At 34.0% G+C, this 23,910-nt stretch overlaps 4 protein-coding genes across 6 annotated transcripts; 3 read left to right on the top strand and 1 right to left on the bottom strand.

Moving 5' to 3' along the window:
• Positions 1–508: 508 nt before the first annotated feature.
• LOC120197917 (homeobox-leucine zipper protein ATHB-13-like) lies at positions 509–2,039 on the top strand. Of its 3 annotated transcripts, none has more exons than XM_039199315.1 (4): positions 509–899; positions 1,014–1,390; positions 1,459–1,537; positions 1,698–2,039. In XM_039199315.1, the coding sequence occupies exons 1-4, from the start codon at positions 770–772 to the stop codon at positions 1,865–1,867; spliced, it is 756 nt and encodes a 251-aa protein (XP_039055246.1). In that variant the 5' UTR covers positions 509–769; the 3' UTR covers positions 1,868–2,039. The 3 variants fall into 3 exon arrangements, with proteins under 3 accessions (XP_039055246.1, XP_039055247.1, XP_039055245.1); XM_039199316.1 differs by having other exon boundaries at positions 1,459–1,546; positions 1,708–2,039; XM_039199314.1 differs by having other exon boundaries at positions 1,459–1,874.
• Positions 2,040–6,763: 4,724 nt separating this feature from the next.
• LOC120198071 (protein LURP-one-related 14-like) lies at positions 6,764–7,446 on the bottom strand. Its single transcript, XM_039199462.1, has 2 exons — positions 7,208–7,446; positions 6,764–7,125 (listed from the first exon to the last, which is right to left on the bottom strand). Exons 1-2 carry the CDS (start codon positions 7,434–7,436, stop codon positions 6,764–6,766), a joined length of 591 nt encoding a protein of 196 aa, XP_039055393.1. The 5' UTR covers positions 7,437–7,446.
• Positions 7,447–16,517: 9,071 nt separating this feature from the next.
• On the top strand, positions 16,518–17,331 carry LOC120197899 (abscisic acid receptor PYL4-like). Its single transcript, XM_039199295.1, has one exon. The coding sequence runs from the start codon at positions 16,589–16,591 to the stop codon at positions 17,225–17,227; it is 639 nt and encodes a 212-aa protein (XP_039055226.1). The 5' UTR covers positions 16,518–16,588; the 3' UTR covers positions 17,228–17,331.
• A 3,248-nt stretch (positions 17,332–20,579) lies between these two features.
• LOC120198266 (ferritin-3, chloroplastic-like) lies at positions 20,580–22,895 on the top strand. Its single transcript, XM_039199616.1, has 8 exons — positions 20,580–21,084; positions 21,190–21,273; positions 21,362–21,422; positions 21,513–21,600; positions 21,980–22,041; positions 22,271–22,336; positions 22,410–22,473; positions 22,566–22,895. The coding sequence occupies exons 1-8, from the start codon at positions 20,753–20,755 to the stop codon at positions 22,622–22,624; spliced, it is 816 nt and encodes a 271-aa protein (XP_039055547.1). The 5' UTR covers positions 20,580–20,752; the 3' UTR covers positions 22,625–22,895.
• Positions 22,896–23,910: the final 1,015 nt, after the last annotated feature.

Genomic DNA, 23,910 nt, shown 5'->3' with positions numbered 1-23,910 from the left:
CAACTTTTTTCTCTCTCTCTAACACAATCACATTTCTTCATGGAACTAATCGATCTTCTTTGAAAGCTGCTTCCCATTTTTTATTTATCTGTCTAAAGACAAGTCTATTTTATTTGTTTCTAAAGTATGGAAAAAGGATAGTACCATGAAAACGACCCTAAAATTATTGGAATCACTGCATGATATTGTTTTCAGCCACCACATTACCGGGTTTAATATTGTTAGCAGCCAGCCAGCCAGCCTTTCCTCCCCTAGTTATGCCCTTCTTTTTCTAGTCTCACTTTTGTCCACTAATGCGTATGGGTTTTGTTTGATATGCATTAAGGATTCATTCAGAATGTTTTTAAATTTAGAAAATGATTTGCAATCAAAATCATAGTTTAGGAGTGTTTGATGCAATTAACTCAAAATTTATAAAATAACACTGATGTGTCCCTCTCTTCCAACGAGCTAAACCCATCTTTGTATAAAGAGACTAAATGAAACAATAAGAGTCATCATTCATATACGTCTCTTTCTCTAAGAACTTGAAGGAAATAGGAACAGAAATAGTATAAAAGAAAAATAAAGTTTCTTCCTAGAAGCTAAAGGTTGAAGTTGACAAGCTATAAAAGCTATAGATTTTCTACAAATCTCTGCATCACCTTAAAATCCAAGAGATTCTAGTTTTCCATTCAGTCTGATCTATATATCAGATCCCTCTTATGCTTTTCTTATATTAAACTCTGTGTCCACTCCGAGGACGATCTACTGCATATCCTTCTGCTCCATGTCTTGCAATGGCTTGGCGTTTTCCCCAGCAAATTTCATGCTCCAAGTCCAACACGAAGATCATCAACGCTCCACTAATTTTGTCAATCAAATTCTCCCTTCTTGCACGGTTCCCCAGGACTTTCATGGTGCCACTCAATTTATTTTTATGCTTTCATCTGATCTAGTTTAAGAGTCAAATGTCAATCTATGGGAAATTTAATTCGGTTCCTGTTTTTGGTTTTCTTGGTTGATTACCATAGCTGTAGCATCGTTTCTGGGGAAGAGATCAATTCCATTTCCAGGAAACGATGTGTGTGAAGAAGCAAACATGGGGGATGATCTATCAGATGATGGTTCACAGGCAGGAGTAAAGAAGAGAAGGCTTAACATGGAACAAGTGAAGACATTAGAGAAGAACTTTGAGTTGGGGAACAGGCTTGAACCCGAGAGGAAAATGCAGCTGGCTAGAGCTCTTGGACTGCAGCCCAGACAGATTGCTATTTGGTTTCAGAACAGAAGAGCGAGATGGAAAACCAAGCAACTAGAGAAAGATTATGATCTCCTCAAGAGACAGTACCAAGTGATCAAAGCTGATAATGATGCACTTCAAGCTCAGAACAAAAAGCTCCACGCAGAGGTAATCTATTTCTTATGATTAATTCAATGAACATTTAATTATTTATAAGTTAATTAATGTACATGTAGATAAAGGCACTGAAAAGCAGAGAAGCAAACGAATGTATCAACCTGAACAAAGCAACCGAAGGCTGTAGCAGCAATAGAAGTGAGAACAGCTCGGATGTGATGTTGGATATATCAGCATCGGCAAACGAGAGCCCGCTAACAAGTAGCAGATCAAGAACATTTCTGTTCCATGCAGCATTGTCGAATTTAAGAGACGATAATCATCACCATCAGCCACCACAAATGGTTAAAGAAGAAAGCCTCACCACCAACATGTTCTGCGCCATCGAGGATCAAACCGGGTTTTGGCCATGGCTCGATCAACAACAATATCATTTCGATTGATTCAAGCTCAGAAAAGTTGATTTTAGAAATCAAGAGAGACGTGAAGAATTTTCCAAGTAAAATTATATACTTGTTTCCCCAGTAAATTGCCGTGCAGGAGCAGATCTAGCATATTGGGCCATGAAAGAATATAGAGCGATGATTCTCTTTAGCTACAGATTTTTAATTATTGTTTCTTTTTTTCCCTTGCTTTGAATTCATGTGTTTTTGTACTGTGGAGTGCATTGAAGTGAGTCCTTGCAATGATCATTTTAATTTTTTCATCATTAATTGATCAGTACTAAACTGTAAACGACAATAGTGAACAAAAAAAAAATCTAATCCTAAGTTAATATCTTAATTTAAAAATTATATATAAATGAAATCTACTGCAAGTATGCAATCTTTATTTTATACCGAGGAGAAAAGGAGTGTATCCAACACACATTCCAAGGGGAGAATATGACAAACATGTACATGAAGAGTGGAAGCAAACAAGGGAGTTGAAAAGGGTCATTTTAGTGAATATATTTAAATTATTTTATTTAATCATAAGCTAATGTACACATGTTTCGGTACAATCTTGCTACATTACTACATGCAATTGATCAGTAAAAAATTGATTGAGAAAAAATACGTGTAGCCCAGTGGCCACTGTCATCAACTCTAACACCATCTTTCATTTTTGGTCCCATTTCTTCTTTCCAATGACAGACTCAAAGTAATTGTCAATGGCAGCAGCCCAAATCAACAAGTAAATATTGATGTAAATTAATGTGTTAGGCAGCTAATGATCTTATTGTCTGGTAGCTAACCTATGATATTCCTCATTCAATTATCATACAAGCTCCGCATAAAGTAATATATTAAGCGAACCATTAATTAAGACTAAAACAAAATTACTCAGTATTTTGGTGCACTAGGATGGATATATATATTTACAATACTCAGCCAAAGAAACCATAATTTGGCACAAACAAGTCAAAGGATTTAACTATAAACTAAACGCGACGTTAAACGCTTGTTTATTCAGTTAAAAAAAATTAATTGTTTAATTATACTTTCTCTTATGGGATCAAGTGAAGAGATTTGAGATAATCTTCTGGCAACCTGCAGGCTGCAACTATTGGCATTTAGCGAATAGAATTTTAAAATAATATTTGTATTTAAAGTATATATTATTGATATTTAAATTTATATATTGAGAAGCTATTAAATGATACATGTGATAAAAAAAAGAATGTTATTCTTTTTAGATGTTCGAATTTGAACAATTGTGTCTGTAGAGTATATTTATGTTGTCAATGATTAAATTTGAAAAAAAAAATACTACCCTACATATTATTAAAAAAATATTAAAAAAAAACTGTAGTGCCAAAATGGTTAAGAAATTAATAGTTGGGATAGAGTTTGTTTAGTGGGCACATGCATGGTACAGATGGTTTTAATTCATTTTGAGTAAAGATTTTTAATATATTGTCAAACATGTATGCGGGACGGGTAGTTAGATAGCATGTGAGCAGCAAAAGCATATACTAAATGGTGATGGAATTAATTAATTAATCAATTAAACCGTGATTTGTAACATGAAATTGGGCAGCGTCAACTGCCTAAAACAATATTCTAAGCACCAAGAATTGAGTTATTTAATCGAAACAAGTAGATTTGGAAAGCTTTGTCTACCTATTCACAACAATAAAAAACAAATTTATTTCTGTAGTACACCCAAGGTCGAGGTTGATACTGATCAGGTATTCTTTCATGCATTTCATCCTGTGTTTAGGTAAAATAATATAGTTTAAATTAATTAAGCAATTAATTAGAGAATGATTATTATTATTATTATTATTATTATTTGACACACTATTGTATTTGGGATTTGAAGCAATGGGCGATTCCTTTTGCATGTCTTTGTGATTCCAGTGATTATCTCGCTGATATTTTTTTAATTTTTTTTCAATGATCACATAAGATTATTTTATGATGCCATCACCCCTATGCTTTTAACGGCCGAGTATAAAAATTAAACTTAAATTAAATGTTATATATGGTTTTAAAAAGAAAATAAAGTTTGGAAACCAAAACAGAATAAAAGTAATAGTTTAGATACTAAACGTGTAGTTTACCCTTAACTTTATTCATCCATAATTTACTTTAGGAGTGTTCAAGAAAATTTATAACCATTAACCAGTATAACCGTTACATTTAATAGGTTAATTAATTGAATCATTAATGTTAAGCGGTTTCGATTAACTGAACTACTAAAATTGATGGTTAACGGTTTCGAGCTGCTTGTTTGACTTACACTTCCAATGGATTAGTGAGTTTTTCCTTTTTAATTTTTTGGATTTGATTTATATTTTCCGCAGAATCACTGATTCTTCTGTTATTCAATTTCGGTTCATTTAATTTATTTGACTTTATGTTAATGAACTCGTAATTGAACTTTTCCAACTCTTCTAGGGCAATGCACATATATTTCTATTATTTTTTCCTTTTATTTCAATCGTGAATTTATTTTATGTTTGTTAAATTTCACTCATCACGTTCTCGTTCTTTACTTATTAGCCTAGTTTTAGTATGAGTTTCGATAAAATTCCTTTGGATACATCTTTGTTTCATGTGTTTACATGAATAATTTTCGTGCCTGATTTTATGATTGATATACATTATATAGATTTATTGTTCTGACTCATTCTTTACGGGCTACCTTTTTATTCAGTTTTCAATTATGTCAGACAATCACATCTACTGGGACTAAGAAAGGTGAATTTCTTTTGGCTGATGTAAACACTCAGCGGAAGAACAACATCACAACTGATGTGGCAGTCGACATTAAATCGAATGTAAGTTGTGCAATGCATTCACAATTCAGTTAAGGTTTATATCTCTAAGGTCATATTAATAATTGTTATATCATGCTTGCATATGTCATTCTCATGAATGCAAAAATAACAGAGGCCCTTTGGAACGTATAGATGTGCAAAGTGTTATTCCTATTTCAATTTTCAAACCATGGCAAGCCTTCTTTATTCTCTTGACATGTGAAATTATTGTAGTGTCCGATATCATCTCATTTTGGTTTTTCGAGTTTGGCTTTCGCTTTTTAGCTTCTCACCACTGTCACTGTTGATGAACCTGCATCAGGATTGAAGACCATCTTTAGTTTCGTTGTTCCTAATCAAAAGTCCGGCAAGGTAATCGAGATCGAGACTTTCTTACTCCTGTTCCTGTCATTGAGTTTTGTGTTTGCTAATAACAACATTTTCAGCATGTTATTGAAGTACATAGGCGTGGCTATATTTGTCCCCTCGTTAACTTTAGGTTTCATGAGTAATAACCGTCTTTATGTTGTCGTAACAGGTTGAGTTGCAATACCAGCATGAATACGCTGGCATAAGAACCAGCATTGGATTGACTTCACACCTTCTTGTTAACTTTTCAGGTGTGGTTGGAAACAGTTGTTTCTCTGTTGGGACTGATCTCTCATTTGAAACTTCCAGTGGAAACTTTACCAAATTGAATGCTGGGTTAAATATCACCCATTCTGACCTCATTGCATCTATGACATTGTCGGTGCGCCAAATGTGATGAAAAGAATAAATGAACGAGTTGACTAGCAAGGTGGCGGATTTCAGTAAGTAGCACGCCGGCAATAGAATAATCCGGGACAATCGAGGAAGCGTGATTGATCACGGAGCGAGAGTTAATCTCGATCATCACAGAAGAGTAGTCTCGAGCATTTGACAGCTTAAGGCTAAAGCTTAGTTAAACACGCCAGGGCTTCCACAACAAAAACATCAAGAGCGTGAGGGACAAAACTATATGCACCAGCCACAAAAGCACCAGTTGAGTCGCGTGCAACAATGTTGAGACCACCAGCACCTGAAGTTCGATCAAAAGAACCATCAAGATTTAATTTCAACATACCTGAAGGTGGTGACAACCAAGCAACAGGCACCGACATAAAGGCGACATCAGGTCGATAGTTAACATGTACAAATTCTACGAAGTATGCCTCAACAAAGCGATGCATTTCCAAGTCAGAGTAGGAGATGTCATCTTGAAGGTGGCGGTTTCGATTTCCCCATATACTCGGGAGCAAGATAAGAAATGAGAGAAGTCATGACCCTGTAAAGGTTTTCTCATTGTCAATTACCAATCCGCAAAAGTAGAAACTGATATTTGATTCAGCTGATGTCAGTTGAAGAGAGACCAAACAAAAATCACACAACACATGGAAAGAATATGGGGGTATGGAATGTGTTTATAGCATAAAACCAACACACTAGTTAGTGAATATACAAATCAAAAGGCTTTCTTTTGCATGCAAACGTACGGGGTGTAAATCAATTCCACCCAGGGTTTGGGGTCCCCCACACGACGTGGGCGAAACAAAATGTTTGCATTCGTTATTGTTGTATCTTGAGAGAGAGACGTCCAATATTTTCGAGTACCGATGAGAGGACGCCTCAACAAATTTTCAGAAACTTCCGGAAAATCCTCCACTCAAGTTTCTTTGGAACCTCCGATAATTTCACCTCTTCTGGAAACTTTCTATTTCTTATTATTATTTTCTTTACGATAATTTTTCGATAGAATAATTGTCCTTAAATTATTACTGCGTTATTTTTTACACAAAATAGATCGTGGAGAAACCAGGAATTAGCTATAGTTAAAGTCAATATAGATTGGTTGGTTGTAGCGCTGTCTCATGCTGTCGTTCTTGAAGTGTCTCAACTCATGAGGGATCACTTGGTCCAGCAAAATCGAACATTGCAATTGGCACAACAGAATGCTATGGGGGAAAGCAAATTTTTTAACTTTAGTGACCAAAATAAGAATGAGAATAAAGTTGAATATTGAAATTTATAATTTACCCATATTAATTTTACATTTCTATTCAGGGTTGTGTGTATATATATTTCATATTTGCAGCGGAATATATTACAGATTTACATCAAAAGATCAGAAATGATAAAAACTCTAGACTAATGAAGATTTATACATTCTCAGTCTCGTGCATAATGACAACCAAAGCTAGAATAAAGGCGTAGTCAACCTCCGGATACACTTTGACCTTGAAACTTTCTTTGCCCTGGCAGCTTCCCCATGTGTAATTATGCTTAACCTCATCAATGATTAAATTGCCTTTCCAAACTTTGAAAGAAAGGGAAGTAATACTCGCTGTTACATGAAAATCTGGGCCATCTTCCTTGTAGTTGCTCGCTAAGTAGACATCGAGATCGTTCTTGATCTGAAGTGCATCCGATTGTTGCACGCTGCACACACAATGGTTTTGCTCCACGCTTTCGCCTTCATAGATTTGCCACTTCTTTTTCCACGACGATGTCTGCTGATTTCCACAACTCGCATCATTTACTTCTTAAAAACTCATAACATGTCAGACGGAAAATGTTTGCATATGTTATTATGTTACCTTTTTGCAGAGTGATGACAGGCGAACCAGCATGATCTTTTATCACAATTTTCTTGGCTGAGTTCCAGACGCCAGCGCCGCCATCGATTTGAAGGAGGACATCTCCATTGCTGTCGAACATATCGTAGTGTGCATGGGAAAATGATTCTACTTTTCTCTTCACGTTGAGATGCAATGTGTAAGAGACACAGAATTGATCCCCGATTATTTTGATGGTCGGTTCGTCAGTTGCCATATTCTGAAAAATGATTTAGAAGCTGGTATTCTTTAGTAAACTGAATGAAAACACTCTTGCTTCTTCCTGGGAAAAGAATTACAAGGAAATTATAAGGGCGAAGAGGTAAAATAAATTTACTTTAAATATAGTAGGATAAAAGAGCAAAATTCTGGAGAGACTGTTGTGACGATATAACAAGATTTGCTTCATTGGGTTTAGATTAAAGATTTCAATTATCCAGAAACAAAATTCTGGCACTTTGTTGTTATGATGTACAATGAACAACTGTTAGTTCTTAACCACAAACATTCTGATTTGTTTAATAATCAAACACAACTGATTCATTTCCATGATTATGATTATATACAGCATTAATCATTGTTGTCATAAACCATATTTGTTTTAAAAAAAAAATCATATGCGAACATAACTTAATAGTAGAATAAAGTACTTACGCTTATGATATAGTTAGATAATTTAGAACTTATTAATACATATCATTACTGTTCAACTACTTTAGATCATCGCCCCATACTCCCATAGCTTGTAACTTGAAAAGTTTGAAAATTAAACAATTGCATTGAGTTTTATTATTGAATGAAAATATATTTTCAAGATTGCATTAAATTTTGCCGACTCCATCTCCAGTTGTGAAAGTTACTTTATTCCTTCTATCTGTTCATCTATCTTCGTCCTAATAAACCTTTTCTTCTCTGTGTTGAAAATATATGCTTCTCTTTTATTAAGAGACTCGCTGGCTTTTGCTATTGTTTCCAAGGTGTAAGCCTAAATCATTTCAACAATTAATTGGGGCCTGGAAAGGCTGCCTTTTCATTGTAAATTTAAAATCAAGTTTTAATCAAACGTAAGCAAACAAAAAGAGAGATTGATTAATGAGGATCTTTTGAATAGAGCAAACTGAGTTCGAAAGTTCATTTTTGTCTCTATAATATTCGATATGAATTAGTTGATTAATAGATTGAGATTATACCAAAGAAAAAAAAATCTCGTAAAATTCAATAATGATAAAGTGGTAATAGGATTCTCATTATTTTCCTTACCAGGCCATTGATTCTTGTTCAAGTCGCTATAGGTGTAATTCAAGAGTGTATTGGGTGCGTAAATGTACCAAGAATATTTAACATGAGAACGTGCATGCAACGGCTGTTGGGGAAAACGGGTTATTTCCCACACGAACGTAGTTTTAAAATTGACCTAAAATGTCAAGATTAAAACCACCAAAGGTTGCACAGCGGATAAACCTGTCAAACTATTGAATATTGAAACACAATGGAAAAGAACCGAATAAAAAACAATAAAGGAGAGAACACACCAACTTTACGAGGTTCGATGGGAATATCGTCTACTCCTCGGGCACCACACCGGATGATAACTTCACTATATCGCCAATATTACAACAAATGGAATTCTTTGGAATTCCCAAAGTGGGAGAATGAAGAATACAAGAGGAAGAGAGAACTTGTTTTTGGGATAATTTCTAATGGAAATACTTAGGCCTATTTATAGTTGAGTTTCAAGAACAATATGTTCAAAGTTTGGCCACCTACCAAAGAATTTTCTAATGTGTACAAGTTAGCCACCAAATATGAAATTCACATGTTCAAAGTTTGGCCACCAACCAAGATGAAATTTCCAATAAGTTGGCCACCAACCAAGGTGAAATTTCCAACTTGTCAACTTAATTTCTAGAAAAATCTAACAAATCTCCACCTTGGCTTAAAATTAACAAGCCTACTCAACTTCTTCAACTCCCCAAATTTGTAGTGCCTCTAATTGCGCTCACAAGCGCCACACACCCGAAGGTGTTCATACTTTCAGGATTTTAATCAAAGTTCAAACAATGATTGAACTTGATTACTGTTACCACCTTGGTCATCATATCTGCAGGATTTTCTGATGTCGCAATTTTCTGAAGTAGAATATTTCCTTCTTCAAAGATCTCCCGCACAAAGTGATACCTCACGTCGATATGCTTAGTCCTTGAATGGTAGACTTGATTTTTTCGCTAAGTGAATAGCACTCTGACTGTCACAATAGAGACTAATGTGACTTTGAACAACTCCCAAGTCTTCCATCAACCGTTAAGCCAAATTGCTTCCTTTACAGCCTCTGAAACTGCCAGTATTCTGCCTCTAGTAGACAAGGCCACCGTAGATTGCAATGTAGAATTCCAACTTACCGGGGCTTTAGCAAGAGTAAACAAATACCCAGTAGTTGATCGACGCTTATCCAAATCACCAGCATAATCGGAATCAGCATATCCAACCATACACTGACCAAGTGCTTCATCCTGTTCAAAAACTAAACCACATCCACGTTTGTTGGAGATACCGTAGAATCCATTTCACAGCTTGCCAATGTCCTTCTCCAGGATCATGCATGTACTGCTCACAACTCCAACTGCTTGTGAAATGTCATGACGCATACACACCATTGCATACATCAAGCTCCCAACTGCATAGCTATGGAATTTTGCCATATCACTCGTTCTTCGTTAGTTTTAGGAGATAATTGAGAACTAAGTTTCAAATGAGAAGCCAATGGATACTTACATGTTTGTATTTTCATTCATGCCAAAACATTGTAATACCTTTCTTAGATACTGCTTCTGTGTTAAACAAAGCTTCTTTCTCTGTCTATCTCTGCTTATCTCCATACCAAGAATCTTCTTGGCCTCACCTAGATCTTCATCTCAACTCTTGATTCAACTGAGCCTTTAATTTGTCTATCTCCTTTTGACTTCGAAGCGATCACATATCGTCAACGTACAAGAGAAGATAAATGAAAGATCCATCTTTGAGCTTTTGCAAATACACACAATGATCATATTTGCTTCTATATACTTTTGCCTCCCATAAAGCTATCAAATTGCTTGTACCACTGCCTCGGAGATTGCTTCAATCCATATAGCGATTTGTTCAGCTTACAAACCCATTTCTCACAACCACCATCTTTGTATCCTTCTGGCTGTGTCATATAGATCTCCTCTTCTAAATCACCGTGCAAGAAATCCGTCTTACATCAAGTTGAGCTAGCTCCAATTCAACTGTGCTACCCAAGGCCAACAATATTCTAATGGAGGAATGCTTCACAACAGGGGAAAATACTTCATTGTAGTCGATTCCCTCCTTTTGAGCGTAACCTTTAGCTACCAACCGTGCCTTGTAGCGAACATCTTTCTTGTTATGAGATCCATCTTTCTTTACAAATACCCACTTGCATCCAATGGCTCTTTTACCTTTCGGTAATTGTGCCAGTTTCCAAGTGTCGTTCTTTTGGAGAGATTGCATTTCTTCATCCATGACACTTTTCCACTTATCACTTTTCAAGCTTTGTATTGCTTCTTGGTAAGTGATAGATATCATCATCAACAACTAAAGAGCATAGGCCACCCATATCAACAAATCGAGCAGTCTACGAATTCTCTCATTGGCATTGTAACTGCAAGTGTTTCTGGTGTCTCCAATGGTTCTTGGGTTTGAACCTCTTCATCTTCTGATTCTTCTATTGGAGTTGAAGAATCAGCCGCATCAACTTCTGGGATCATCGTCTGTTGAAACTCCACCTGTTTTGGAGTATGCTCCACCTGCTGCGGAGTACTACTTATTTGGACAACTTCACTTGTTACCTTCTTTACTAGGGCAGATTCATCAAAGGTAACATCTCTGCTACAAATTATCTTCTTGGTGTCTAAACACCAAAGGCGGAATCCCTTCACCCATGGTGACTCCCATAAAGAGAGCCTTCTTTGCTCTCGATCAAGCTTGGATTCCGTCACATGATAATAGTGGATCCAAATACATGTAAGGAATCATAATCAGCAGGTTTTTCCAGACCATACCTCCAATGGTGTTTTTCCTCCTATTACTGATGACAGCAGACGATTGATGAGATGGCCAGCATATGTCACAGCCTCAGCCCAAAATGTCTTGCCTAACCCAGCATTAGACAACATACATCGAACTTTCTCCAATAGTGTTCGATTCATACGCTCTGCCACCCATTCTGTTGTGTATGTCTAACAGTGAAGTGTCAACAATACCATACTCATGGCAAACGTCAAAGATGGGTCACTTTTATATTCCCCTCCATTGTCCGTCCTAAGACTTTGATCTTCTCTACCAGTCTGGTTCTCGATCATATTTTCCATTTCAGGAAAATTTGAAGCACTTCATCTTAGACTTCATCGGATACACCCAAACTCTTCTGGAAAAGTCATCTACAAAAGTTACAAAATAATGGTTTCCTCCCAAAGACGATATCTTTGAAGGACCCCATACATATGAGTGAATATAATCTACAATACCTTTTATATATAGTGGTGCCAAACTTCACTCTCTTCTGCTTTCCCAGAACACAATGCTCGCAAAAGTTCAATTGCAAGCCTTTGCACCTTTCAACAATCCTTTCTTTGCCAGAATTTGCAAGGATTTCTCTCCAGCATGTCCCAACCGCATATGCCACAACTGGGTTACGTCCAAATCATCACCTCCGGAAGCTGCTGCAACTGCTCCAATAATTGTACTACCTTGGTAGTAATACAAATTTTTTTTCCTGATGCCCTTCATCATCACAAGTGCGCCATATGGACTTTTAAAACTCCATCTCTCATAGTGACTACTGAGCCTTGGATTCTAAGGCTCCCAACGAGATGAGATTTTTCTTCAACTGGGCACGTATCGGACATCCGTCAGAACTCTGGTTGATCCATCTTGATTCTTCAATCGAATTGAACCTATCCCACAGTTTTACAGGCAATGTCATTGCCCATATAAACAACTCCTGCATTTAGTTCCACTAAATCGGAGAACCACTCCCGATTAGGGGACATATGATAGGTGCAACCCGAATCTAATACCACTCATCGGAATGGAATGTTGTTGATGAAGCAACCAATGATATGTCAGAGTCATGTGCATCATGCTCTGCAACACATGCATCTGGAGCAGCTTTTCCTTTCTTCTTCAGCTTCGGACAATCTTTCTTCCAATGGCCTTTCTCATGACAAGGCACATTCATCTTTTCCCAGTCTGGACTTCGACTTTGATCTCCCTCTCCACTTTGGCTTTTGACTTTTCGAGCGACCTCTTGCCACCATGGCCTCTGCTGCTTCGTACTTGCTCTCCTTCTTGGTTTTCTTTCTGAGTTCATAACTATACAAAGCAGCAGTTACATCTTTAAGGGTAACATTATCCTTACCATGAAGTAACGTTGTCTCAAGGTGCTCAAATTCATCTGGAAGAGATGACAACAACATCAAAGCCAAATCTTCATCTTTGAAGGTTTCATCCATGCCCAATAAGTCTTCCACTAGCTCATTGAACGCAGTGATGTGTTCATTCATATTGGTGCCTGGTTGATAATCAAATCTGAACAATCTTTTCTTCATGTGGAGACGATTCTGAGAGCTTTTCTTCAGGAATTTTTCCTCCAAAGCTTTCCACATCTTACTTGCAGAAGTCTCGTTCTTGTAGCCATACTTCTGCTCCCTGGAAAGACAAGATTGAATCGTGCTGCACGCCAAACGATTGATTGTTCCCCATTCTTTCTCCTCCATATATTCGGGCTTTTTTTCTTCAATGACGATGTCTAGACCTTGTTGGAATAAAACGTCTAACACCTCGCCTTGCCACATGCCAAAATGACCGGATCCATCGAACAACTCCACCGAGAAATTTGCATTTGACATCACCCTCCTCACCGGTCCAGATGAAGAGCTTGATGTCTCAACTGATCCGTATTTTGGCATTTTAATTCTAACGAACAATATTCAATATCACGAACTGTATCTTTCAGCAACGGAACCACCAGGATAACCTCAACCGAAGCTCTGATACCAATTATTGGGGAAAACGGGTTATTTTCCACACGAACGTAGTTTTAAAATTGACCTAAAATGTCAAGATTAAAACCACCAAAGGTTGCACAGCGGATAAACATGTCAAACTATTGAATATTGAAATACAATGGAAAATAACCGAATAAAAAACAATAAAGGAGAGAACACACCAACTTTACGAGGTTCGAAGAGAATATCGTCTACTCCTCGGGCACCACACCAGATAATAACTTCACTATATCGCCAATATTACAACAAATGGAATTCTTTGGAATTCCCAAAGTGGGAGAATGAAGAATACAAGAGGAAGAGATAACTTATTTTTGGGATAATTTCTAATGGAAATACTTAGGCCTATTTATAGTTGAGTTTCAAGAACAATATGTTCAAAGTTTGACCACCTACCAAAGAATTTTCTAATGTGTACAAGTTAGCCACCAAATATGAAATTCACATATTCAAAGTTTGGCCACCAACCAATATGAAATTTTTAATAAGTTGGCCACCAACCAAGATGAAATTTCCAACTTGTCAACTTAATTTCTAGACAAATCTAACAACGGCAAGGCCAGACTCCAAAATAACAGGTTTAAGTATAATTAAGACTCAATTTGTATCTCTATTTAAATATCATAATCATAATTAGAGATGGTTAACATATTTTTAGATATTTTTTATTTTCTATTAAAAATATGTTTTCGTCATCTGAAATTTTATAAATTCGCATCCCTTAAAAATTTATAAATTTGTCCACTTAACATAAAATTCTGCATACATCCCTAATTATAATTAGTAATAAGATTTATATTTTGAAACCATAAATGACTCTGTATGGTATTAATGAAGCAGATGGTTAACATATGATTAATAATAAGAGAAAAGTACACAAATCCCTTTGATATTTTGGAAATTCTACTTATCTCTAATAGTTTAAAAAATGACTTTTATTCCCTTGAGATTTATTTATGATAACTTTATTATTATCCAATTTGTTTCCTTTCTTTCTGCCCTTTAATAAATTTACAGTTCCATTTAAAATAAATAAAATAAAATCATGCTGTGTAAACTGTAAAGGCCTCTTCTTCTTTATTTTCTTTTCGTTTCCTGTCATTTTCCAAAATAATAAGGGTAAACTATATCATGACCGCTTAACTATTACTTGATTTCATTTTAACCACCGATATTTTAATTTTATCAATCAGACTAACTATTTAGCTTTTGTCAATCAACCCACCAACCATTAACATTTAACATAAGAGTTGATATGATTGTTAAAAAAATTAATATAATTACACATTTAGTCCTCATTATTTACACATTCTATCAATTATTCATTATTATTCTACTTTGGAATTAATATGTTATGAATCCGATAACTAAGATAAACTATTTCCTCTTCAAATTTTAGATAATATAATAATCCCAACATGAAATATTTAGTTAAGATAATGAAATATACGTTGGGGAGAACTAATTATTTAATTAGAGGAGAAAGGAAGTATAAATTGTTCAATGTCAAAACTCAAAACCATGGGTGAGGGTTGGAACCGGGATTGTATCCAACCTTTTTTATTTTGGATCTAAGCATGTAACCTAAAGAAAATACCCATAAAATAATAACATAAATGAGTAGGAATATAGATTGTGATACCAGATCCCATGAACCCAACCCTCATGAGGATTTGGTCGGCTCACATTATATATCCCAACTTGTCCAAATAAACGACCCACCTTCTCTTTTTCCTCCAAGTTAGATACTACTCGATTCACTTCCTTGACCAGGTATTTCGAGGATACATTCATTCCCCAATTTGTCAACTCGGCATTAACATTTAATTTTATTATAATTACCTGGATGGTAATTTGGAACTTGTGGGAAAATAATTAATTTCAAGCCCCTGATTAACTTAGTAATTTTACATTTTTAAATTTTAAACTTTGTTCCCTCCATTACTTTTTTATTTAATATTCAATAAAAGCATGATCATTATATACACTGATAATTAGTGTATTAAAGATTAATGAATGAAAAGATAATAAATTCATCTTAACCCCACAATTGTTATTGTTTTAAACTTCTGATTTCAGTCTCGAAATTATCTACATTAGTCTATTCAATATCCAATTTGGTAATTCATATTCTTGAATTTATAATGAAATTAATGCAAGATTAATCTAAGAGCTAGCAGAAAGCATGAAGAAACAGAAGATTAAGCAAGATTTGAAGAAGGCAGCAGAAACGTCTGAGTAAGAAAACAGCAAAGAAAGTTTCGTTCATTTAATCTATTAAGTGACATCTGCAGTAAAAGAGAATGTTATTCTTTCTTGTGACGTCAGATTTGAATAGTCGCGTTTGCATATATATTATCAATGATTAAAAAATATTCTACCCAACTCAAAATATTTTAAAAAAATTTATATTTGATGCTAGTTTTTTTCCTTGGGTGTAGCACAAAATGGAAAGGACTGGTTAAACATTTCAAACTAGAAAAAGGACCAAGTTGGCGGACATTGTCTGGAAAATGAAAGGAAGAAAAGGACAAAAGAAATGAGTTATTGAACCCAAGGCCAACGGAATCATTTCCCTTTCAAAAGCTGTACCCGTAATTTAATGCTTCAGCTTTTAGCCTTTACAGGGCAGGGTAGTTGATTATTAGAGTTATTTATGGTAATAAAATAGATTTAAAAACTTAATATATACATATAAGAATCTATTATTTTTAAAATAATTTTCATTGTAAGAAATTAATTCAATATATTAAGCCGGTGAAAGCCATTTTTATTTTCTAATTATTAATTGATGTGGTGCTGAATCGATAGCTTACCTGCTTGCTTTATATATAATTATGTTCAAAAGTTGAATGACTTAATGTGTAGCCAATAACCTAGAAGGGTGATAAGAGGTCCAATTTCTTATTGAATTATGCATGCGAATGTGTAATCCATACCGACACACGTACACTAAATTCTATCACAAATTAGTTTGTATATATATATATATATATATATATATCTTCAGCTTCAACCTTACTCTATAACTATAATAATAATAATTGATTTACAATTAATAAAAAAAAGTAATTTTAGAAATGATAACAACTGGTATCCATAAATATACCTAATTAAACAAAGTCCAAAAGAGAAGCTGCAACTTGGTGATCCACTTGCAGCGTGATCTCTTCCTTTTCTTCCTGTTAAAACTCCAACTCTTCCCTAACAAATCCAAAATATATTTCAAGTATATCTGTTTATATATATACTCTTCTTTTGATTTTATAAATTCTCCTATAATATTCAACCTCTCGCAGCCATGCCATCTTCACTGCACCTCCATCCACCCCTTGCCGCCGCCATCGGCAGCAGCTGCCGCCACAAACAAACTCAACCTACCACGTTGACAAGGTTTTTCCCTCTTCCTAGCTGGATGTCGCTTCCCGACACGGTGGCAACATATCATATCCGCACCGTGGGGCCTAACCAGTGCTGTTCGGCAGTTGTTCAAACCATAAAAGGCCCTATCGAATCCGTTTGGTCCATAGTCCGTCGTTTTGATAACCCTCAAGCTTACAAGCAGTTCCTCAGGAGCTGCCAAGTTATCGTCGGAGATGGCGACGTTGGCTCCCTCCGTGAGGTCCACGTGGTGTCCGGCCTCCCTGCAGCTTCCAGCATGGAGAAGCTGGAGATCCTTGACGACGAACGCTATGTGCTTAGCTTTAGTGTAGTGGGAGGGGATCATCGCTTGACCAATTATAGGTCTGTCACGACTCTACATGGTACACCAGAGGGTAACGGGACAGTGGTCGTGGAATCGTACGTCGTCGATATTCCGGTAGGTAACAGTAGAGAAGATACGTGTATTTTTGTGGACACAATTGTACGCTGCAACCTTCAATCTTTGGCTCGAATGTCTGAAAATATGGCTAGAACAGAAACATTATCTTCCCCATAATTACTTCAAAACAAAAGGGGTTCTTGTGACGTTGAAGGTGATCGTATATTACAAGCTCCAAATATTAATTATGTCTTACTTTCTTTTCTGCATTGCTTCTTCACCATTTTTCTCCCTTATGTATACGACAAACATCTCTTACAATTATTAGCAACTTTAACAATTCCTTTTTAACTAACACATTTTTTAGAAAATAATTAATAATTAAAAGTATTTACGAAACATAATATACCATATATATATATATATGTGTATGACCCAAGTTAAATATTTTTTTCATTATAAAAGAGTAATAGACATGTGCAGCAAAATGGTCAAGACTGCAATTTGAAATGCAATGATAAGAATGCGATAAAATTTATATATTTCTATATGATGCATATGTGGTATATATATATATATATATATTAATAATTTTAGGTGATTTTAAGATAGTATTTATTTAAAAAAAATTAATTAATTAATAACGTATATACATATAGTAGATGTAATTGTTTAAACTTTCCACTGATGTCATAGGTTAATGTGGTATATATATTTTAAATAACTTATATTATATATAGCTTTATATATTATAAGTTAATATTAAATATTATTTTAATGCAATAAGACAAGTGTATTTTGATAAATAACGTGCTTTTTTTCTCCATCATAAGTACGTCATTTGATTAACCATGTATTAAGTATAAGCTCCCTTTTTAATTATGCTATAATTTTATATCGTGCCTTTATACTATTTCTGTTACATTAACTTCTGAAAGAATATATATAGAATTAACTAATTACTATTTTGTAAAACAAATATCTAATGATTATTGATTAGGCTTAAAGAGTATAAAATTCTTCCAAAAATAATTGAAAATTTTAAATAAGTTTCTAATCGAAAGTAATATTTTATTAAATTCTTTGAATTATAAATTTTAATTAATTATATTTTATTAATATCTTTAATAATTTGTTCAATGATGATGTATAGGTGACATGAAAAAAAATGATAATTGATGTATAAAATAATGACATATGAGAGACTCTTTTTTTTTTCTTCTTATTCTTATTAATTATATGGTTAAGTACAAGACAATATATGTTCAAATATAATTTTAAATCATTTGACATTAAACGTTCAAATCCTTAATATTCATGGTACTCGAACTTGAGACTTTAATGAATAACAACAATTCTTTTATTATCGAGATCGCTTTGTTCGTGCAATTTATTATTTTTTTATTATATTTCATGAAAACCCACACACTACATATTTATCTTTAAACATGATTTTAATAACATTTGGATGTCAAGTCCGGCTTGACAATGCAAGTTGATATAAATTTGTGTGTTTTAGGGAAGATGATGCAAGTTGGATTGCAACATGGCAGAGAGTTTTTTTTTTTTAAATAATCTAGAGTGATTATAATAATGATCGATGGACGAATTCATCGTGAAGATTCTCGAGCCATAAGATGTTGTGTTCTTGGGCCTGTTTACTGGGCTACCTAAAATCAGCATACTCCAATCTGTTGAGATATGAAGATAATTAATTTTGATTATAGTTATTTGTGCATTTGTTTATACATAATTACAATTGCGATTTTACTCCCAACTTTTATATATGTGTAAATGGTTAAAATATGTTCATAGTCTCTATGTTTTTTACATTTAAAATTTAATTTTCTTATTTTTTATTTTTGAAAATTTAATCTCTCTAATTTTGTATTTAAAAATTTAAATAAATTATTGATATCATTAAAGTTGTTATTAAATTTTATTAACGTAAAATTTAAAAAAAAACGTTACTAGTTTAACAATCATGTAAGAAAAATAACAATAGTATACTTGAATTTAATGAAAGAGTTTTATATGTTTATAAGTTAATCTTATTTTTTTTAAACTAATAATAGTCCTTAATTTTTGTTGTGTAAAAAGGAAATACAATAAAATTATAAACAGATTCTATAAAATTAAAATCAGTTAAATATTTAAAGTAAAAATAGATCAATAAAATAATCAAATTAATATTAATTAAAAAATTTATTAAATTTAACTTTGAATAGATGAAAAATACTATAAAAATAAATAAAATATATATTATAAGAGAAAACAGAATCATTATTTATTGATTTAATATAAAAAAGTCCAAATTATACTTTTTTATTTAAATGCTTAAATTGCTTTCTTTTAATACAAGTGTCTAATGTTGCAAATGTTATTGTTTTAAGTGCTTCGATTGTTAAAATTCTGTTAAGTGACACGTGTTGTATTTATATAATTTTAAAAGTTATATTTAAACAAAAAAAATTAAAAAAAATAGTATTATATTTAAAAACCCTAATCTCTCTAAAATTACTAAAAAAATCCTTAAATTCCTGAAATCAACATTAGAATTCCAAACCCAAATTTTACCATGTCTATTGTCACCCATGGCCACTGTCGGTGTCATTGTCTTTTTCATCTCCCTTATTGATCGTTGTTATTCTTTCTTCTAATTGGTCGTTGGGTGGAGGTACGATTAGATGGAGGTTCAATTTGATGACAAAGGTGACGACCAACATGGGTACAAGGATTGGAAATAGGGCTTTTAGAATTTTTTTGATTTTTTTTAAGATTTGAGAAAATTTAGAGTATTTCTAAAATAAATTTTTAATTTTTATAAATGCGACATTTATTACTTAACAAAATCTTTTAATGGTAGTTAAGGTCGAAACACTTAAAATGATATTGTTTATAACGTCAGACATTTAAATTAACCGAGAAAAAAGATTAGATACTTAAATTAAAAAATGATATAATTTATTTATTTTTCTTTGTATTAAGCCTGAATTATTTCTCTAAAAATAAGAAAATAAATTAAATGAAAAAATAACATAATTTATATATAAAACAAAAAACTTTTCTTAAAAAATTGACAAAATAGAAACAAAATCAATGATAACAATCCGTCTAAAATTGATAAAAGTATTTCAATAATGAAGTTAAAGGATAATTATTTATATAAGATAAAGTAAAATTTATTTCTAAACTAGAATCTTTGTTATATCACTTAATAAAAAGCATCAAAATTACACGATAATTTTTTTAAGTCACCAAAATTATACAAGGACTTTTCCATACAAATAAGGTAAAGGAACATTATTTTAATTAAAAGAATCATCTTGTAGTTCTAATGAATTTCAAAAGTAATAGTGTGATTTAAATAATTTTAATTTAAAACTTATAATATAAAATAATAATAAAAATAATTAAATTTAAATTTATGAAAATAAAAGAACTAAATATTAAATATTACCATAAATCCATAATAGCATATGGAAGTGGTCATATTTGAACCTTTATTATCTGATATATGGATATCAAGCTCGACTAACGAGCCAGCTCGCATGCATGCCACGCTCCACACCCAGCACCTCCTCACCTTGACCGTACACGTTCCATCCCTCTCCCCCTTCTTATTTCACTCTCTCCTTCCATCTTCCACTGTTTGCAAAACTCTGATTTCCCTTTTCTTCAAAAGCTTTGGTTTTTTTAGACATGTTGCTGAGAGCTGCACCAGCCTTTTCTTTGTCAAATCATCAAGTGGAAACTCAGGCCCCCCTGTTTTCCAATGTTTCTTTATCTCAAACGACATTTTCCCGTTATTTTTCTTCTTCGAGTCATCAGCTTTATTCTCCAAGAAATGGAACTGGGTCTGTCGTGGTTTGTGCCACCAAAGGGGCCAACCACAAGCCACTTAGCGGTGTCGTTTTTGAACCCTGTAAGGAAGTTAAGAAGGAGCTTGATCTTGTACCCACGTTGCCTCAAGTTTCTCTGGCTCGCCAAAAGTTCACTGATGACTGTGAGGCTTTAATCAACGAACAAATCAAGTGGGTTCTTTCTTCTTCTTCTTCTTTTAGTTTTTTAAAACCATCTCTGTATTTTGGAAAAAAATATATTTTCTAATGTTTTGTTATTTTATTTTGGCTTGACAGTGTCGAATACAATGTTTCCTATGTGTATCATTCTATGTTTGCCTACTTCGATAGGGACAACGTTGCACTCAAGGGTCTTGCCAAGTAATTCTCCTTGAAAACTTTTGAGTTTGCTCAGCAATATGGAACCCTCTTTTGGTGTTAAGCTAACTTCAAACTTTCCCCTGAATAGGTTGTTCAAGGAATTAAGTTTAGAAGAAAGAGAGCATGCTGAGAAATTTATGAAATACCAGGTTCTTTTATCTAAGGTGTTTTCTGCTTATTGTCGATATTCTTTTGTCTTTGCCATTGTTTTCCTATTTGGATTTTTTATTATTAATCAGAATAAACGAGGTGGAAAAGTGAAGCTGCAGTCCATATTGATGCCCCTCTCGGAGTTCGATCATGCAGAGAAAGCAGATGAATCGTATGGTAAGTTTATATTATTAGAGCTTGTCTTTGGTTTGGTAAAATGTGCTTCATTTCTTATTTGGTTGTCTTCTTCCTTCTAGCTTCAGGTACTATATATCCATATCAATGAGGTATAGATTCATATTTTAGCTATGGAAGTATGTTTGTAATTTTCTATGGTTGGTGTGTTCATATATCAACATGAACAACACGCAATGAGATATACATTCACTTATTAACTCCATGAAGCATCTTGAAATTTGTTCTGTGATCATCCCATTATCAATGTTGACTAGGATTGCATGATAATGTCATATTGTTCAAAAGTTGGAAAAAAAGTACTTTTGGTGTTGCATATTATATGCAATTGAAGCTGATTGTGTCTAATTCTTTGGTTCAGCAATGGAGCTCGCCTTATCTCTTGAGAAACTAACAAATGAAAAGCTCTTGGACCTGTACAGTGTAAGACTCTCCCTCTCTATCTATGTATATATATATATATATATTCTTTTCTATCTTGTTATCAGTTTCTAATTGTAAATTCTGATTTTAAAAATTCTAATAAGGTATATGGCTTCATTAATTAGGTTTATGAAATCATTGGATAAAACAATGTTCAAGAGATGCATGTTTCTAAAATGATAGGAAAACAGTTTTCTTTGAACTAATAAGTGAAGGCTTTGGTAAACAGGTAGCTGTGAGGAACCATGATGTGCAGTTGACAGAATTCATTCAAAGCGAGTACTTAGTCGAGCAGGTATAATAAAATTTGGTTTTACTGATGAATGCTGAAATCAGGGTTTTAATGCTGTCTTGGTTTCTCATTAAAGGTGGAGGCCATCAAAAAAATATCAGAATATGTGGCTCAGTTAAGAAGAGTTGGAAAAGGACATGGTATGAGTCTATAAAGTCTTTTCATTTTTCTGAAAAGTGATAACTTTAACTGCATGATTTGTTCTTGTTCATCTAATGTGGTGGATATTTAGGGGTGTGGCACTTTGATCAGATGCTTCTTCATGAGGGAGAGGAAGCTGCTATTGCATGAGCCGCTTCAGTCCTTATCAGAAGTTGTTTGTTTAAGTAGATTTGGGTTGTATGAGCAGTTCTTAAGAGTTATATCAAAGTAGATTCATGGATGTCCTGTGTAGGTCCTGCTGCATCCCACAGTATCCCGCCTTTTGCTGGGGGATGAAAATGAAGTTGTAAGTATGAAACTTGGATTTCTCTTTTGAATTTAGCACAAGGTCTGTTGAAAAATTAAACTCATCAGTTTTATCTTTAAGAAATTTATATTTTAATTCTAATAATTATAAACACCTACTTTCTTATCTATTTAATGAAAAAATATGTCAATTTATTTGTCCGATATTATAAAGAAAATGGAGATGCAGGGTATCGTTTCCCGTACCTATCGCATGCTTAGCGAGCGTTCTATCACCTGAGCTACATCCCCTGTTGCAATACGCATGTCGTGTTAACATTTTCAACTATAACAAAAACATAAAGCAAATTGTTTGAAACACTTCACTACATACTACAAAAAGACAACCAATGAGCAGCAGCAGCTGCTATTGGAACTTGGAAGTGGAAGACAGAAGCCCTTGGCCTCTTCTTGTCTTATGTTATCTGCTCTACTGGCCAACTATGTATCGTTTCTCTTTTTATATCCCTTGTGTTGCCTAATAAGCCCTGGAAACTAAACAGAAGCTTTAGAGTCTGAAAGACTTGCTTGTACCAAGCTCTGGTGGCTCACTCAATGGCGTTGGGTTTTAACAGCATCGAATCCTTCCTAAAATTAGAATCTATCCTGCTTTAACTTCAAATTCAAGAAAAAATGTTTTAAAGATTAGAACAACTTCGGTCAGGTTCTGAAGCTAATGGTTTCAGATTTATGGTAGAGGACTAGGAGGGCTTACAAACACGATCGTGATGTTGGAATTCATGTTATATAATAAATCATCTTCTTCCCACAAATCCCTCTCTTATCACTTGATATGTTGCTTTCATAGTTTGAAACCACTGACCGAGCATGGTGTTGTGAGGCGGAAGATGATCATTATGCCAAAGTGTAAACGTGGAAAGAAAATTTGCATTAACCTTTTTGTCACATTCAACCTTCATAAAAATAATAATAATTGTACAAGGAAAACCTAAAACAATCATAATAGTAAACAAATCGCCTCTAAGGAAGCTAACTAGGGGCGCACGATAGCGGGTTTTCTCTGGGTGCACGTTAGCTGGTTTAACGTTTATGTGTTCTCCTTTTGTGGCTCCGGTTGTTCATCTGTCCTTCTGGTCATCTCGGCGTTCTTTCTCCCAACTTATTTTCCT

The sequence above is a fragment of the Hibiscus syriacus genome, unplaced genomic scaffold, assembly GCF_006381635.1.
Source record: "Hibiscus syriacus cultivar Baekdansim isolate YM2019G1 unplaced genomic scaffold, ASM638163v2 tig00117056_pilon, whole genome shotgun sequence".
NCBI lineage: Eukaryota > Viridiplantae > Streptophyta > Magnoliopsida > Malvales > Malvaceae > Hibiscus > Hibiscus syriacus.
This window is presented reverse-complemented; position numbering and strand designations above follow the sequence as displayed.